The 16,282-nt window shown below is 46.2% G+C and overlaps 3 protein-coding genes across 3 annotated transcripts; 2 read left to right on the plus strand and 1 right to left on the minus strand.

Annotated features, from left to right (window-relative positions):
• The first annotated feature begins 4,951 nt into the window (after positions 1-4,951).
• On the plus strand, positions 4,952-7,659 carry LOC124671378 (pectin acetylesterase 11-like). The gene is made up of 12 exons (XM_047207755.1): positions 4,952-5,105; positions 5,251-5,333; positions 5,430-5,556; positions 5,640-5,719; positions 5,795-5,881; positions 6,043-6,167; positions 6,326-6,386; positions 6,657-6,710; positions 6,789-6,866; positions 6,973-7,078; positions 7,223-7,368; positions 7,552-7,659. Exons 1-12 carry the CDS (start codon positions 4,952-4,954, stop codon positions 7,657-7,659), a joined length of 1,209 nt encoding a protein of 402 aa, XP_047063711.1.
• A 2,109-nt stretch (positions 7,660-9,768) lies between these two features.
• LOC124674653 (pentatricopeptide repeat-containing protein At3g22150, chloroplastic-like) lies at positions 9,769-12,529 on the plus strand. The gene has a single exon (XM_047210697.1). The coding sequence runs from the start codon at positions 9,769-9,771 to the stop codon at positions 12,130-12,132; it is 2,364 nt and encodes a 787-aa protein (XP_047066653.1). The 3' UTR covers positions 12,133-12,529.
• Positions 12,530-13,464: 935 nt separating this feature from the next.
• Positions 13,465-15,692, minus strand: LOC124671380 (alkylated DNA repair protein ALKBH8 homolog). The gene is made up of 6 exons (XM_047207756.1): positions 15,282-15,692; positions 15,095-15,181; positions 14,577-14,702; positions 14,110-14,394; positions 13,723-13,788; positions 13,465-13,580 (listed from the first exon to the last, which is right to left on the minus strand). Exons 1-6 carry the CDS (start codon positions 15,690-15,692, stop codon positions 13,521-13,523), a joined length of 1,035 nt encoding a protein of 344 aa, XP_047063712.1. The 3' UTR covers positions 13,465-13,520.
• Between the last annotated feature and the right edge of the window lie 590 nt (positions 15,693-16,282).

Genomic DNA, 16,282 nt, shown 5'->3' on the forward strand with positions numbered 1-16,282 from the left:
ATATTATGAGCAACACATACATGAGAATATATCCAAATAAGCCATCACAAATACATCAAATACATACATATACATTCATATCTAGGGATAGAACACCATATGAGTTATTCCTTCACATACACATTCATGAAATTTGATGCCTAGGGTTCCTCCACAAATCTAGGATACATACATATCTAGGGTTCCTACACATACACATTCAACACATACATAGCCATTTCAAATCTAGTTTCCATGTCTAGGGTTCATGTACAAATCTAGCAAAATTTAACATCTATGGTTCCAACAAATGTATGGTTCAAACACATGCATACAATGAGGCTATCAATTTCAATACATACACACCAATATAGATTCCAACAACAAACATTTCCAATCTAGGTTCCATGTCTAAATCGAATTAAATCGGAGCAAATCTTGGATGAATCGAAGGGGAACGAAGGGGAATACCTTGAGGATTGTATGGGGATGGATTTGGCCGGCCAGATCTGTCCAATCCGTGGAGGATTTGGTGGGGGCGGAGGAGAGGCGGCCGGCGGCGGCAGTTGGAGGAGAGAAAGAGAGGAGAGAAAGAAAGAAGAGAAAGAGAGGGTCGGGCTGGGGGCGGGCGCGGGCGCCACACTTAAGTGGATGTGTGGCGCCCGTGGCATCGGCGCCACACATGCTAGTGTGGCGCCCGCGGCATCGGCGCCACACGTAGAGCCTCGCCAAAACGGCTAAGTCCCAGACATCCGGAGCCCCTGGATGTTTTCGACCCAACTGGTGATATAAGTTGGCATGTGTGGCGCCGATGGGAGGGGCGCCACACATGTTGCCACGTCGGATCGGCGCACCAGCTCAGCGTCGAGGGCGCCACGTCGGCTGCGAGAGTGGCGCCGGCAGGAGGGGCGCCACACTGGCATGTGTGGCGCCGATGGAAGGGGCGCCACACAAAAGGGTTGGATGGGTGAAATAGTTTCGCCGGAGGGTCAGTCTGTGCTTTTCTTTTACTTTTAGGTTATTTTTGTGCAAATCGCCTCATGTATGTAACCACAAATCGCTCGCTGTTCATTTCAATGGCGATCGCCAGCTTTTGGCCCCCGTAGTTTCTTTTTTGTTTGCCCAGCATTTTCGCTCATCTTCTTACTTCTCTTGCAGATCACGAGCAGTCAGGGATCGTTGTCAAAGAAAAACCTACTGATTTTATCTAATAAATATTTAAAGAACCAAACGAGTTAGCACAGGTGGAAGAAAAACCTACTGATTCCCCATTTTGGAAGGGCCTCATGAGAGTGAAAACTGATTTTTTCGCCAGGGGTTATTTTAAAGTGGGAGACGGATCTTCAGTCCGATTTTGGGAGAACGTCTGGTTAGGAGACACTTCTTTAGCGCTTAGATATTCGAGTTTGTATAACATTGTACAGCGAAAGAATGTGTTAGTGTCTACTGTGTTAGCTCAAGCACCTCTTAATATTACCTTCAGGCGGACTTTAAATGAACATAAATGGAACATTTGGATTACTCTTTGTTTTTTTTTTTGAAACGGAGGCAAAAGCTTTGCCTCATCCATTCATTAAGCAGAAGGTGCCCGGTTTTTAGGAGAAAACCGGGCGAAAACCAACAACAACACAACAGTGTCAAGACACACCCACAACCACCCACACTCCCGCGAGGGACACACCTAGCTATCCTGACTACCAACAAAAGCTACACAAGAAGCTCAAGTTGGCCTATGCCAAACAGATGGCCCTTCGAGGAGAGACCGGCAGCTCTGATTCTGAAGACGAGCTTCGGAGTGGAGATGAGCAAGAAAAGCGCCGAATAGGACCTTCACCGGACCGCCCCTCTAAGGTCATCGTACACCGCCCAAGGGCAGCTTCGACTTCACAGCAAGAGGAGACCAGCACGAAGACATCCGGACACGCCGGAACGGAGCCGACTAACATGACCTTGCCGCAACCAGACCTTGGCCACCACAATCGTCGTTGCCTCACAAGCCTCCACCCGGAACACCCGCATCTCCGGTTGACCTCCTGCCAACCCAGATGCCTTGTGTGTACAGCCCGCCGGAGTGCGCGGAGGGGATCATCAACTTCAAAAGGACGCCCTCAAGAGGGGAAACGATGAAGAAACGACGCCGTCGTCCGATCCCTTAGGATCTAGGCTTTCACCCGAAGAAGTGAACCCGAGGGCGCGAAGGTCGGAGAGCTCCACGACCGCCCCCCAAGGAGGATGGCGACATCCGCGGACGCCGCGCGATCAGGCTTTCGCCCGGAGCAACCGAAATCTTCACCTCCTCGCGCGGTCGGACAGCAAGACGGAGCATCGCCGCCAGCCCGCACCCCGCTGAAAACACACCTCCAACGCGACAGCAGCGCCACCGCCGCAAAGGAGCCACCGTCGAGATCCCGGAACAGCCGCCCAACACTGCTGGTGCCCCGGCCCGACCAGAAACAGGACCACGGGCGGACGAGACACCGCGCACGTTGGGCAGAGACCCACGGCCCGGGCGCCGCCGCCGCGACCTGCCTCACCACCAGCCTTCCAGGCGGCCACCCCGCCACCGGGAGAGCGCGCCGCCGCACCTCAGCCCAGGCCGGCCCGCGCAGCGGCGCCGCAGCCGAAGCCGACGCCCCCGAGCCCGCGCCGACGCCTCCAGGACCTCCGTCGCACCCTCGCCCCACCGGGCCCGCGCCAGAGCACCCACCGACGGGTCGCCGTGCCGCACCATGCGACCCCCACAACCGCCGCCTCAACGCGCGTAGGAGAGGTTTCGGGGGCACCCGCCAAGCCCTCCGTCTTCAGCGGCCAGGCGCCGCCACCGCCGCCGGCGCCGGCGGCAGCAGCGGCTAAGGGTGGCCGGGATCTGGGGCGGCTCTGCTAGGGTTTGGGGGTGCCTCCGGAGTCGCCCCGCGCGAGAGCGACCCGGGAGGATGTTGGGTTCGTAAGGTTTTGTGACACCTTATGTTAGTGTGGATCACTCTTTGTCAACAACTCATAGGAGTACAGTTGACGAATAGCCCTGATAATTTTGTCTGGAGGCTTAATGATTCGGGCATCTTTAGAGTCAAATCTATGTATCTTGACCTAATGAATGGACATAGCATAGGCTTACGGAAAAATTTGTAGAAGTTGAAAATTCCATTAAAAATCAAAATATTCATGTGGTTTCTTAATAATAAAGTTTTGCTTACTAAAGATAATCTGGCCAAAAGAAATTGGAATGGGTGTCAAAAGTGTTGTTTCTGTAATGAACTAGAAACTTTACATCATTTATTTTTAGCATGTCCATTTGCCAAAATTGTTTGGCGTATGGTATACTTAACTTTCAATTTACCCCCACCTGCCAATATTACTAATATGTTTGGAAACTGGCTTAATGGGGTAAAGAAATTAGATAAGGCCGAATTAGGATCGGCATATCTGCTATATGTTGGTCTATTTGGACGAGTCGGAATGACATAATTTTTGATAAACAAAAGGGAACTAATTTTTTGCAGGTTATCCGACGTGCGGCGATCTTGGATTCAACAATGGGCTTTACTTCTCCGGAGGATCGGCGGAGACTATGGTTACTGAATGCAACCGTCCGCTAACGGTTACTCGGGACTTTTTTCCGGCATCGCGGGTGGCGACACACTAGTAGGCTACAAAATGAATAATAATATGTTGTTCTCCATTTTTCGTTGGTTGGTGCATGTATCGATCCTCTCTGATCCATGATGTAAGAATTTGAATTGATGTACTTTGGAGATACTTTAATAAAGAAAGCTGTGTGCATCATATTCATATTGATGCAGAGACTGGGCTTTGCCCCATTTGGAAAAAAAAAGTCAGGGATCGTTGTTGTGACGGGGAATTATTCCAGGGAACGAGTAAATACACGGGATGTCTTCTGGTGGACGGGACAAGCAAGGCGTTTGTAAGCTACCTCACCACACGACACGAGCGAGCAGCTGGCTTAGTTTTTCACGTCACGTGTGAAACAACACTGCAGCGTTTTTGTTCTCAGCGCGCATTCCACATTGCGGCCGTGCTGCGACGTACGGTCGTGTGAGTGAGTGGATTTAGCTAGGCTAGAAAAACAGGGATAATACCAACGGTGGCAGTAAGATCAAAATTTTGTAAGGTAACTTAGAACGAGTCTAGCTTGTAGCGGGAGGTGTCTCTAATTTTATTGATGGTTTCTGCTCCAGTGTGTTGGTTCCTTTGAAGTTTTAGCACGATGATCTCCCGATTATCTACTGCAACAAGCTCTAGTACGATAAAATTTGTTCCGTTTCAATAATGGAGGAGCGAGGATGGCGGCGCGCCTTCGGTACGTGCTAGTGTTTGCGGTCTTCGCTAGGTGGTCTAAAGAGCAATTTGTATTCTTTTTTACTACTCTTTTGGGTTCTTTGTACTACCATGAATGATTATCAATAGATTCGGTGGACTTTTTTCGCCAAAAAGAAAACTTTCACCATGACCGGATAGATTAGTTTTGGTAAGTTTTTCTTTTTTCACCAGTCCAGAATATGTAGACTTGCAGAGGACAGAGAAACTCCACACGTCGACATCACCAAAAATTCCATCGAAATTTACCTCATTTAGTAGTGAACTAGATCGAACAACGGATACATGCCATGCTGCAGATTTGGTTCCTACTCGAAGAGCCATCGGCCATATATACCTTGCTTGATGCCACCGCCATTGTCGGCGCCCTCTTTTAATGCTTGTCTTCCTCCTACAGGCTGCGCTGCTATTTATGTCGTCGCTCCCCCCACTAGCTGCGGTGACGAGTGCCCCAGCCTGAGGCTGCGCAGTTCTTCCGCTAGCTCTCTCTCTCTCTCTTCTCCACAGGTACGTGCTACTTATTGTGCTTCGATCTCCTCCTCCTTGATATTTCCATCTCTCTATTCAATTTCTTCTCACTCCTACTACGAGACACTTGATAGGAAGAGAAAGATCTGGTCTTGCATTGCACTGCGTGATGGCTTCTGGCCCGGCTCCGATCCCTTCCGGAGCGTGGCTGCCCCACGCGGCAGCGCTGGTGACGCTGGTGCTGGCTCTTGCGGCGGTGCCGTCAGCTTGGGCGGACAATGTGGACATGGTGTTCCTCAAAAGCGCAGTCGCCAAAGGAGCAGGTGTGTACTAGATTCTGCAACTTCTTAACTACTGTACTATATTCTGTTGAATTCGGTCTCTCTGCATTGCTCACCACGATTTCATCCTCGAGTTCTTCTTCGACAATGGTTACACTTTGTGTGTGCCACTGGCTCATTTGTGCAGTGTGCCTGGACGGGACTCCCCCGGTCTACCACTTCTCCCCTGGCTCCGGCTCTGGCGCCAATAACTGGGTGGTTCATATGGAGGTAATTAAACCAATCTAACTTAGCTTTTATATATCTGCATCAACCTTATACATTTCATTTGTAATGAAACGATCTCCTTTGTACAAAAATTGGAAGGGAGGAGGGTGGTGCAAGACCTCCGAGGAGTGCGCAATCCGGAAGGGCAACTTCAGGGGCTCTTCCAAGTACATGAAGCCACTCTCCTTTTCTGGGATATTAGGGGGCAGCCAGAAATACAATCCTGGTATAGTCTACATGGAATTTGCTCTTCGTCGTTGTCCCCTTACGATTCGCTTCAGCGCTGATTTTTCTCACCTAACATGGCAGATTTCTACAACTGGAACAGAGTGAAGGTCAGATACTGCGATGGTTCATCATTTACCGGTGATGTCGCGGCAGTAGAATCTGTACGTTCTGGACTTGTCGATTGTATGTTCTGTTTTGTTCAAGGTTGTGAGATTGGCCTTGTCTTTGGAATGTAGTCGACAAACCTGCATTACAGAGGGGCAAGGGTTTGGAATGCCATCATCGAAGATCTACTCCAGAAGGGGATGAGCAAGGCACAGAATGTATGTTCTGCTGGCAATTTGTATCAGTACAAGTTAGTTAATGACAACAATATTATTGTTCATTTTACCAATTTGGATCATGAACCATAACTGCAGAAGTTCTTATATTCTAATTTGCATTCTGATCCTAGAAGATGAACTACTGCATTACACCTTTTCAGGCTCTTCTTTCTGGATGTTCAGCCGGAGGTCTAGCAGCAATACTGCATTGTGACAAATTCAGTGATCTGCTTCCAGCATCGGCAAAAGTCAAGTGCTTTTCAGATGCTGGTTATTTTTTTGATGGGTAAGTTATGAACTTATTGCTATTCAATTTGTTATGAGTAATTTATTTTTGGTTTTCATGCAGGTTTCGACTATTTCTGTTTGATGTCTCACTACTTTTACATGTTTTAAGTGATTCACATTTTTTGATAAATGCGATCATTGTTGTTGTCATTGCAGGACAGATATCACCGGCAACAAATATGTCAGAAAGGTCTATAAGGATATTGTAAACCTACATGTATGTTGTCTTCTTACCTTACAGTGGCCATAATCCTAATTATCTAACGCTTAATCTCACAAATCCTAGCTTTTTAGTTCAGTACTTCGGTTCACTGCCCGAGAAAACTTTATTATGTTATTTTTACAGTAACAATTAGATACACATTTTATCTTCACCGGTTCTTCCCTCGCTATCATGAGTTTCAAGACTGATCATCCGAATAATTTATGAAATTTTCATGCAAGTTTTCACCCTTTTTAGCCTAATAACCTTTTCAATCTCTTCCAGGAATCAGCTAAAAATTTGCCATCTTCATGTACATCGACGCAATCACCTGAGCTGGTCAGTTTTATTCACTTAGAATTGAAGGGAACACTTATGTTATAGCATGTGGACTAACATTAAAGGGAAAAAATGCAGTGCTTCTTCCCGCAGTATGTCATCCCAACATTGCGCACACCGCTATTCATACTTAACGCAGCGTATGACTCATGGCAGGTAAATTCCATACCCTTTTAGCAGGTACCCTTGTGCATAGATTCGGTTTGGTTAAGATAGATGTGTATCAGCAACGAAGAATAACAAACTGGTACCTGCATTCCAGATCAGGAACATACTAGCACCTAGCGCTGCTGATAAAAGCAAGGCCTGGGCCAAATGCAAGCTTGACATAAAGAACTGCTCCTCCAGCCAACTCGTGACCATGCAGAGTTAGTGATCCTTTTAACTTCAATGTTGCATTTTACAATCTGCATTTATCATTTCAGCTACTTGGGTGATGATCTTCCTAGATAATCCAACTGTTTTGTTCGTCTGACTTGTTTGATCATTGTATTTGTTGAATTTTGACACAGATTTCAGGAAAGAGTATCTGGCAGCGCTTCCTCAACCGGGGCAGTCTCGTTCTCTAGGCATGTTCATCGACTCATGCTTTGCTCACTGTCAATCTGGAGCACAAGACTCATGGCTTGCCGAAGGTTCCCCTTCCATTCAGAAGACGGTAAGTCTATATCTATTCCCTACTTCCTTAAAAAAAAGTATATTCCTTACTTGTTTTGCTGGACGCCGAACGTTTTCTAGGCAACTCGATTTCAATCTAGGACTAGGACTAAACAATTCAGAGAAAAATGATTGAAACCCGCTCGCAGCTTACTTAATATGATGTATACCTGTCTATTTGCAGCAAATTGGCAAAGCAGTGGGGGACTGGTTCTTTGAACGGGCGGTATCCCAGCGGATTGATTGCCCATATCCTTGCAACCAGACCTGCAAGGACAATGAAGATGATTGAGCAATTGTATCTGGATATCAGTTAGATGCTTTTTTTTTGTCGTGCAGGGGAAACGGGGATTAGATCACATCCATAGCTACAAGTAGAATAGGTCATTCTACATAAATAGTTACTTGCACATCCTACGTTTGTGGATTTTTATTGGTACTGAGAATAAAAAAGAGGAAATTTGGTTTAACCTTGCTGCGGCAACTGCTTATTCAGAATTGATAGGAAACCACATGTTTTATTCTAATGTTTCAGAAACCCACATCTTTTAAAACTAACGCTCATGGTCCATGCGTGCGTTATTTTCGGTGCAGAGGCCGGGAAAACAACAAAGAAATTCTTTTGAAAGAAAGACGACAAGACAATTGTTTTCAGAATTTATACCTGGATGGTGGCTCATAACTAAAAAGCGTGATTTTCTAATGTTGGCAAAAATGTAGTTTTTTGAAACTATTGCTTGACAATGAGGTTAATAAATTTATATATTATAATGTATACAGTTGTTCACTCATCCAATTTCATCCCCGCTGATAAAATATATGGTTCACAATTGCCCGTCTAAATATGGAGACTGCTATTCCAGACATGGTCATAACAAAAATCAGATTATTGATTTTGAAATTGGTACAGAACTCGTGCATTATTTGGCAGTAACTTGTAAATTTTCGTAACAAATATAACTATCAACGACCTGTGCAAAACTTTCCACCCTATACCTCTCTGGAAATTACTTTTGTAACACTCTGAACTTAAAAAGTGATTCTTATTAAAAATTGTGATGTTTGCTAAGTTACAAAAATGGATTCATAGGTGCCAATGATTTGAAAATGTGCTTCAATTTGAAATATATTGTAGGTGAGAATGGCGATCCCAACTATACTATAAAGAACAAAATGTGATTTTCATAAAATGAAATGTGATTGATATTTGCTAAGTTAAAAAACAAATGCTTTTAAATTGTGCTTCAATCCAAATATGATCTATAGGTCCTCCAAAAAAAATGAACCAAAGGTGAGCATGGCAATACCAACTATTCCACACAAGTTCGGCTAATGGATTGTTTACTGCGTGATTGGCAATGAAAATCTATTTTACACTATTTTACTATTATTCAGCAATAGTGAAGTACTACCTCCGCTTCAAGGAATAAGGCGTCCTCGTTTTACGAGCTTTTTGTTTGACCAAGAATTACTTCAAATAGATAAAAATAATATTTGTATGAAATTATTATCATTAAAAAGTGCTTTTAAATACGAATCCAACGATACTATATACATATAATATAATCAAGATTTTGTTGCTTAATTTTTATGGTCAAAGTTCGTCTTGGAATACGCGTGCGCCTTATTCCTTGAAACGGAGGTAGTATTATAATTCAATAAGGATTTGGCAGGTGTATATTTACTCTTTCATGTCTCATTTGTTGATCTATAACCTTGCCAAATACGATAATTTTTTTGGTTAGTTCCGCCATCCCACCCAATGAAGTATAATATTTGCAATTAAATCCTATGCGATAGTAATCATTCTCACCACTCCTTGAATTGTTAGGTTAGAATTCCGCAATGGAGATTCCACTAATTTCGTTCTGAGTTAACTTTTTTATCAGTTTTATAAACCTAGACAGCTCTTTATTACTGCTTTGAACATCGAGTTGTTATTATCTCTTGTTCCACCCCTTCCCCGCTCTTCTCTACCGTCAATTTTCCTAACCTAGATCCTCCACTGATTGCCGGAGAAGCTGTCGTGGAAACTAAATAGTGCATGCTCTCTTTGTAGATTTCTTCAGTCATATTCCATGATACAATTCAATACACTGTTGTTTCATACGCTTCTTAGATCCTACTTAAACCGTAGTATGTTTTTAGCTGTACCCTAGTTATTCACGAGGTATTTTCTCAAAAAGGAAAAAAACTTATGCAAAGAGGTAATGTAGTAGAGTTGAGAAAAAAAAAGGCTATTAAGCAAGGAAAGCGGGTTCCAGAAAGACGCTTCTGCCGTTGATGCGTCTGTGGCTCACCCTCCTCGCTGCTCGAACCGGCACGAGGCACAGCTGAAGAGAGGGGATGAGGAGATGAGCGAGAGCTGAGCTGGTAGGAGGAGCCTCGCGACACCACCCCCATGGCTCCTCCTCAGTGCGCCGTCTCCCCGCCTCCCGCTTCCCCCACCAATGCCAAGAGCAGGACGCAGCTCGCGGCGACGCAGGTCAAGAAGCTGTGCAAGCAGGGCCGGCTCGAGCACGCGCGGCGGCTGCTGCTGGACGCGCTGCCGCGCCCGCCGCCGACGCTGCTCTGCAACGTGCTCCTCATCGCCTACGCCGCCGCCGCGCTCCCGGACCACGCGCTCCGCCTCTACGCGCTCCTCAACCACGCCGCGCGCCCGCCGCCCCGCTCCGACCACTACACCTACTCCTGCGCGCTCACCGCCTGCGCCCGCTCCCGCCGCCTGCGCCACGGCAGGTCCGTCCACGCGCACCTCCTCCGCCGCGCCCGCGCGCTCCCGGACACCGCCGTCCTCCGCAACTCGCTGCTCAACCTCTACGCCTCCTGCGCGCGCTACCGCCACGGCGGCGTGGATGTCGTCCGCAGCCTGTTCGTCGCAATGCCTACCAGCAAGAGGAACGTCGTTTCCTGGAACACCCTCTTCAGCTGGTACGTCAGGACCGGCCGTCCCGAGGAGGCCCTGGAGATGTTCGTGCGGATGCTAGAGGATGCCATCAAGCCCACGCCGGTCAGCTTCGTCAATATCTTCCCGGCAGCGGGAAGCGTAGACCCCAGCTGGCCATTCGTGCTCTACGGTCTGCTGATAAAGCATGGGGTGGAGTACGTCAACGATCTCTTCGTCGTCAGCTCCGCGATCGGCATGTTCTCCGAGACCGGGGATGTGCAGTCAGCTCGGACGGTCTTCGACCGCGCTGCAAAGAAGAACATCGAGGTTTGGAACACGATGATCACCGGGTACGTGCAGAACTGGCGGTTCTCTGAGGCCATGGATCTCTTTACCCAGATACTGGGGTCTAAAGCGGTTCCGCCGGATGTGGTGACTTTCTTGTCAGCGGTCACAGCGGCCTCGCAGTCACAGGATGGCAGGCTGGGCCAGCAACTGCATTGCTACTTGATGAAAGGGTTGCGCAGCGAGCTGCCCGTGATACTCGGTAACGCGCTTGCTGTGATGTACTCGAGATGCGGCAATGTCCAAACTGCCTTTGAGCTGTTTGATCGGCTGCCAGAGAAGGACATTGTTTCTTGGAACACCATGGTCACTGCTTTTGTGCAAAATGATTTCGACTTCGAGGGCCTCTTGCTCCTCTATCAGATGCAGAAGTCAGGTTTCGTTCCTGATGCGGTGACGTTGACTGCAGCGCTGTCTGCAGCTTCCAATACGGGAGACCTGCAGATTGGTAAACAATCACACGGTTATCTCATCAGGCATGGCATTGAAGGTGAGGGTTTGGAGAGTTATCTAATAGACATGTACTCCAAATCTGGTCGTGTAGACATGGCCCAGAAAGTGTTTGATAGCCATGGGACTGGCAGAGATGAGGTCACTTGGAATGCTATGATAGCAGGGTACACACAGAGTGGCCAGCCTGAACAGGCGGTCTTAGCATTCCGGGCGATGATTCAGGCAGGTGTGGAACCTACTTCGGTGACACTGGCTTCGGTGCTTCCCGCTTGTGACCCTGTTGGAGGGGGTGTATGTGCAGGGAAGCAGATCCATTCTTTTGCTCTGCGCCATTCTTTGGATACCAATGTCTTTGTCGGTACAGCTCTTGTCGATATGTACTCCAAGTGCGGGGAGATTTCTGCCGCAGAAAATGTCTTTGGTGGCATGACAGAGAAGAGCACTGTCACCTACACGACAATGATTTCTGGTCTTGGTCAGCACGGTTTCGGCGAGAGAGCACTATCCCTCTTCTACTTGATGCAAGACAAGGGGTTAAAGCCTGACGCTGTGACCTTCTTGGCGGCAATTTCAGCATGTAATTACTCTGGACTGGTCGATGAAGGTCTTTCTTTGTACAGGTCAATGGAAACATTTGGACTTTCAGCCACTCCTCAGCACCATTGCTGCATTGTGGACTTGTTGGCTAAAGCCGGGAGGGTGGATGAAGCATATGACTTTGTAGAAAGTCTGGGTGAGGATGGGAACTTCATCGCTATCTGGGGTTCGCTTCTTGCATCCTGCAAAGCACAGGGCAAGATGGAGTTGGCAGCATGGGCGACTGAGAAGGTGCTCAACATCGAGAAGCAGTATGGTCATGCAGGCTACAATGTCCTGCTGTCCCAGTTATTTGCTGCTGAGGGTAACTGGAGTAGTGCTGATAGTCTGAGAAAAGAGATGAGGTTAAGGAGGTTGATGAAAAAAGCGGGTTCAAGTTGGATCGAAGTCCAAAGTCCAGCATTACAGGACAGGTCTATCGAGAGAAACCAAAATTATCCTGAAAATGATAACATATTGCTGATGCTTGATGGGGATATTTGACCTTCTGGTACGAATAGATTGCAGTTTTGTTGATACCTGGAGATTACAGGGTGGTGATTAGCTCATGCTCTGCCGGATTCAGTTTCCTGTTATCTGCTATAACACGACTTGCCTTCTCCCAGAATTCGGGCAGCTCCTTTTGATTTTTTGACTGGATGAAAGGAAAGATTTCCCACCCTACAGGCAATGCTGCAATGGTCAAAAGGTAAACATGTGCAGCAAGACAAGAATCTACGCATCCATCAAAAACGAAAGAAGAGGCTGGGATCGAGACCATGATGTGCTGGATGCAGAAGTGCAGAACCAACTGCAGCCTTGCAGGTGGCCAAGCTGTAACTTTACAGTGACTACTGAACATTGACAAGTTATCCGTGTCACAAACAGTGTAGCATCATGTTTTGACAGTATTAATTCTAAGGCTGGCATGTGGGTATGCGACCTTGACTGAAGTGTACATCGATTTTTTTTCTTCTTAATACTAGTTTCTGGTGACAGGAGCTGTAAACCTCAATGTAAAGTCTCAACTTAAAGAAAACTATGACACAGTTATACAGGAAATTTGATTATGCAAATATCTCTAAATTCTCTTCTGCACTACAAATATGCATGACAAATTAGGATCAGATGATTACCCAATGTAAAGGTTTGCATTTTTTTTTCTTTTCTGCATTTTGTAATAAAATATTTGAAATTGCGTACAACCAGAAGTATAGGATCAGTAGCGCCTTTTCTCAACAAAACCACTAGATTCATCCTTAGCAAGCTCGTAAATGATGTTACTATTATGTGATGGTGGCGGCAAGTTCCTGACGCACTCTTTTCCTTACCAGGATACCTAAGGGGACTGGAAGGTTTTTAATAAGGCGGCTTGCTAGCCTAATATATATATATATATATGATTTCAAAAAAAAAAAACAGTAGCACCTTCAGTCCTTCACTCAAGAAAACCAGCAACAGACACTGAAATCTCACAGGACATGACCGCACTCAAGTTCAGATGAAACATCCAGCAAGAAATGACCCCAGCAGTGAAAGACTGATACAATTAAATTCCACAATAACATCAACAATTTGACAATCAATGATGATCTGTTATCATCTAAATAATATAAAAATATCTCTCAATTGTTTAAATCGGGTACCAGTGGCAAACTACATGCTCATTCAAGAATGTCAGGCCCCAAATTAGTCTGCTACAATATATGAAGTTGCAGTAGCTATCCACTAGTTTGCTCAATACTATTGCTTCAGCTGACTTCCCTTAGTTGGTGGGATTATACTATCAAAGATCACCAACAAAACCACCATCCTGTGATAAGTTATAGTGGGTTCGCCAACGATTTAGCAGGCGATGTCCAAAATTTTAGCCTTAAGCCAATCTTCATATCTTACTTACTCTGAGAATCACAAAATTGCCCATATTCACAATCACAAAGGCCCATTCTCACCTGAAATGTCAACCCGGATAAGGTACTCTTATAACTGCAGCCAGACAGGTACTTGCAAACCCAAGAACCATATAATATGAATACTAGGATGCCATAAAATTCTGAACTGTTCAGTGAAACGAGTGTCCAATTGAGAGCTGACCTTTCGGAATGTGAAAGAAACCCGCCGCAAACTTCTTTTAATGACTTGACCAGCCACATCATCAATCTACAAGAAAAGAGATTGCATTCAACTACTATACTATGTCGCATTTTGGTACTAGATACAGCAGAAGAATTGCCAAAGAGGACTAGGTACTTTAGCCAACACATACAGTCTGCCGAACAAAGCAAAACTGAAGCTACTGTACTAATCAATTTATGTAAAAAGTCAAATTATTGTATGTGAAAATGGTATATTTAGATCAGGAGCAAGACATCTTAACTATTCAAAATTTGCAAAAAAATACCAGTTAATAGCCGTACTATTGTGTATGAATTGTTGTATTCAGAGCAGGAGCAGAACATTCATAACGTAAATGCCAGATACCTTATGGTGTGGTATATAGTGATGCCAAGCATATCGGCCTTCTCCAGACATCAGTAACATCGACCGAGGAGGAAGGAAGACAGCTTTCCTAATGCATTGTGGACCTTGGATGCTAGTTTCATCAGTTCCATTGACCATACTTGGAGCACGCCAACTGCCTTTAGGATATTGTCTAAACTCCATAATGCAAGGTCCAGCCAAAGAAAGGCTGAAGATCATTTCTTCGAATGCTGAGTGTGTGTCTATATGTGGAGATAAACCTACACCACAAGGATATTCATTTACCTGTTAACATGAGCGGGTTAATTCTACCATTGGATTTCAAAGGGTAATGCTGTTAGTATTAGATAAACAAGAAATACAATCCGCAATTACACCTCGGGCCAAACGAACAACACAATTAATTTCAGCTAAAGTTGCCACCTTCAGTTCGAACCAAAACAGACAATCCTAGGTGCATGACTTACTGTTAATTGATCGACCAGTTTAGTAGTACAGCTCTTCGCGCCAGGGAACGTAACAATTTTTTCAAGGATTTTCGAAACAAAAGATGGCAATTCACCCAGGAACTGCTTCGAATCAACATTCCTCGTCTGAAAAGTCAACAAATCCTTGTTACAATGTAAATATGTCTAGCGGTTAAGATTTGATGATTAAAGGTAAGGAGTGGCAAAGAAGATACAAATTACGAAGGTTTGCGACTAAAGAAGAGTTGCCAGTGTCAAAATGGCACTGCCAGTATTAAGGACCATGGCAGGTGACCACAGCTGCTACAGAGCATAAAAATGAAGGCATGATGCAATTCACATTTTGGATAGGCGCATTGTCATTATTTTTTACTTTGTATTCAAGAAAGAATCATGGCCGTCTGGATAGTACACAAACGTATTGTACTAAAAAAAAGCTCATGAATTGCTAAAGGAGAAAAAACCGTATTGAGAAAAGCACAATCTACATACTCATATACTTACAAGATCAAACTTACTTCATACAGAAACTCATAACCGTAATGCTGAACTCGTCTTTTGGCCAATCTTTTCCACGGTCTGCTATCCACAGCGTCAAGAAGTTCCTACAAATGGAGCAAAATCACAAATGCTACTCAAACCAAATATAGGCGCTAATGAAAGACAACCAGCAGAGAGGAGTGCGATACTCCAATTCACCCACACCTGTTCCTCTGCAGCAGTGACGAACTCCTCGACCAAGTGAATGCCCGGGATACCGAGCTCAGACGACGACAGGGCCACCGGAAGGGAGACGCCGGCCGGGGCCTTGGGCTTGGGGGCCGGCACCGAGTAGCGTATGTGCAGCACGCGCCCGGCGAGGCGGCCGCAGGGGCGCCCGTGGAGCGCGACCATCGCGGCCCCCGCGGCGGCGGGCTCGCGGAACCGGACGATGACGCGCGCGCCGCTGTCGTCGGCGGCGCTGACCCCCTCGACCTCCCCGAAGGCACCGAAGGCCGCGGCGACGTCGTCGTGGGTCAGCCCCACCGCCGGCCCGCAGTTGGCCACGAACAGGATGGCGCTGGGAGCGGTGGCCTCGGCGATGGGCGGCGGGCGCGTGTAGCCGGACTTCGCCATCTGCGGAGAGGCGGGTAGGGGGAGGGGGGAACGAGAGCACGCGAGCAGCGGCGGCGCGGCGGGCGGTCGTGCCGGGGCTTTAGCCTTTCTTCCCCGCGCACGCTACGGCCCAGTTTCGACAGTTATGTTCAGTGTGTCGAGAGAAAAACTGGAATTTCAAACAAAGCCTCAGAAGTTCGAACAAATACCACGAGAGTTTCCGCATTACAAACAGAACCACGGAACATCGACTACATCTATGAAAAAATTCCACATTCCAAACACAAACAGAACCGCGGAATTTCAACTACATAGGAATCTTCAACTACATGGAGTTCCACAGAAATCCATTCAGTTTCTGGAGGTGTCAAGGAAAAATCCAAGGCTCAAGACAGTAACTGTACACGATCAATAAGACAATGCATTGAAACAAGGCGAACAGCGCACAGTTATACGGAAAGTGTCTTTGGTACATGGGCCTCACTTTTAGATTTTTAAGAATTTTAAAATCTCACGTTTCTAAGTCTCAAAAAATTATAATGTTAAATATATAGATAGATATATGCGGGTGGGGTGTATGCAAAAAAATCTCGTTAAAAAATACTTTGTAT

The sequence above is a fragment of the Lolium rigidum genome, chromosome 7 (genome assembly GCF_022539505.1).
Source record: "Lolium rigidum isolate FL_2022 chromosome 7, APGP_CSIRO_Lrig_0.1, whole genome shotgun sequence".
NCBI lineage: Eukaryota > Viridiplantae > Streptophyta > Magnoliopsida > Poales > Poaceae > Lolium > Lolium rigidum.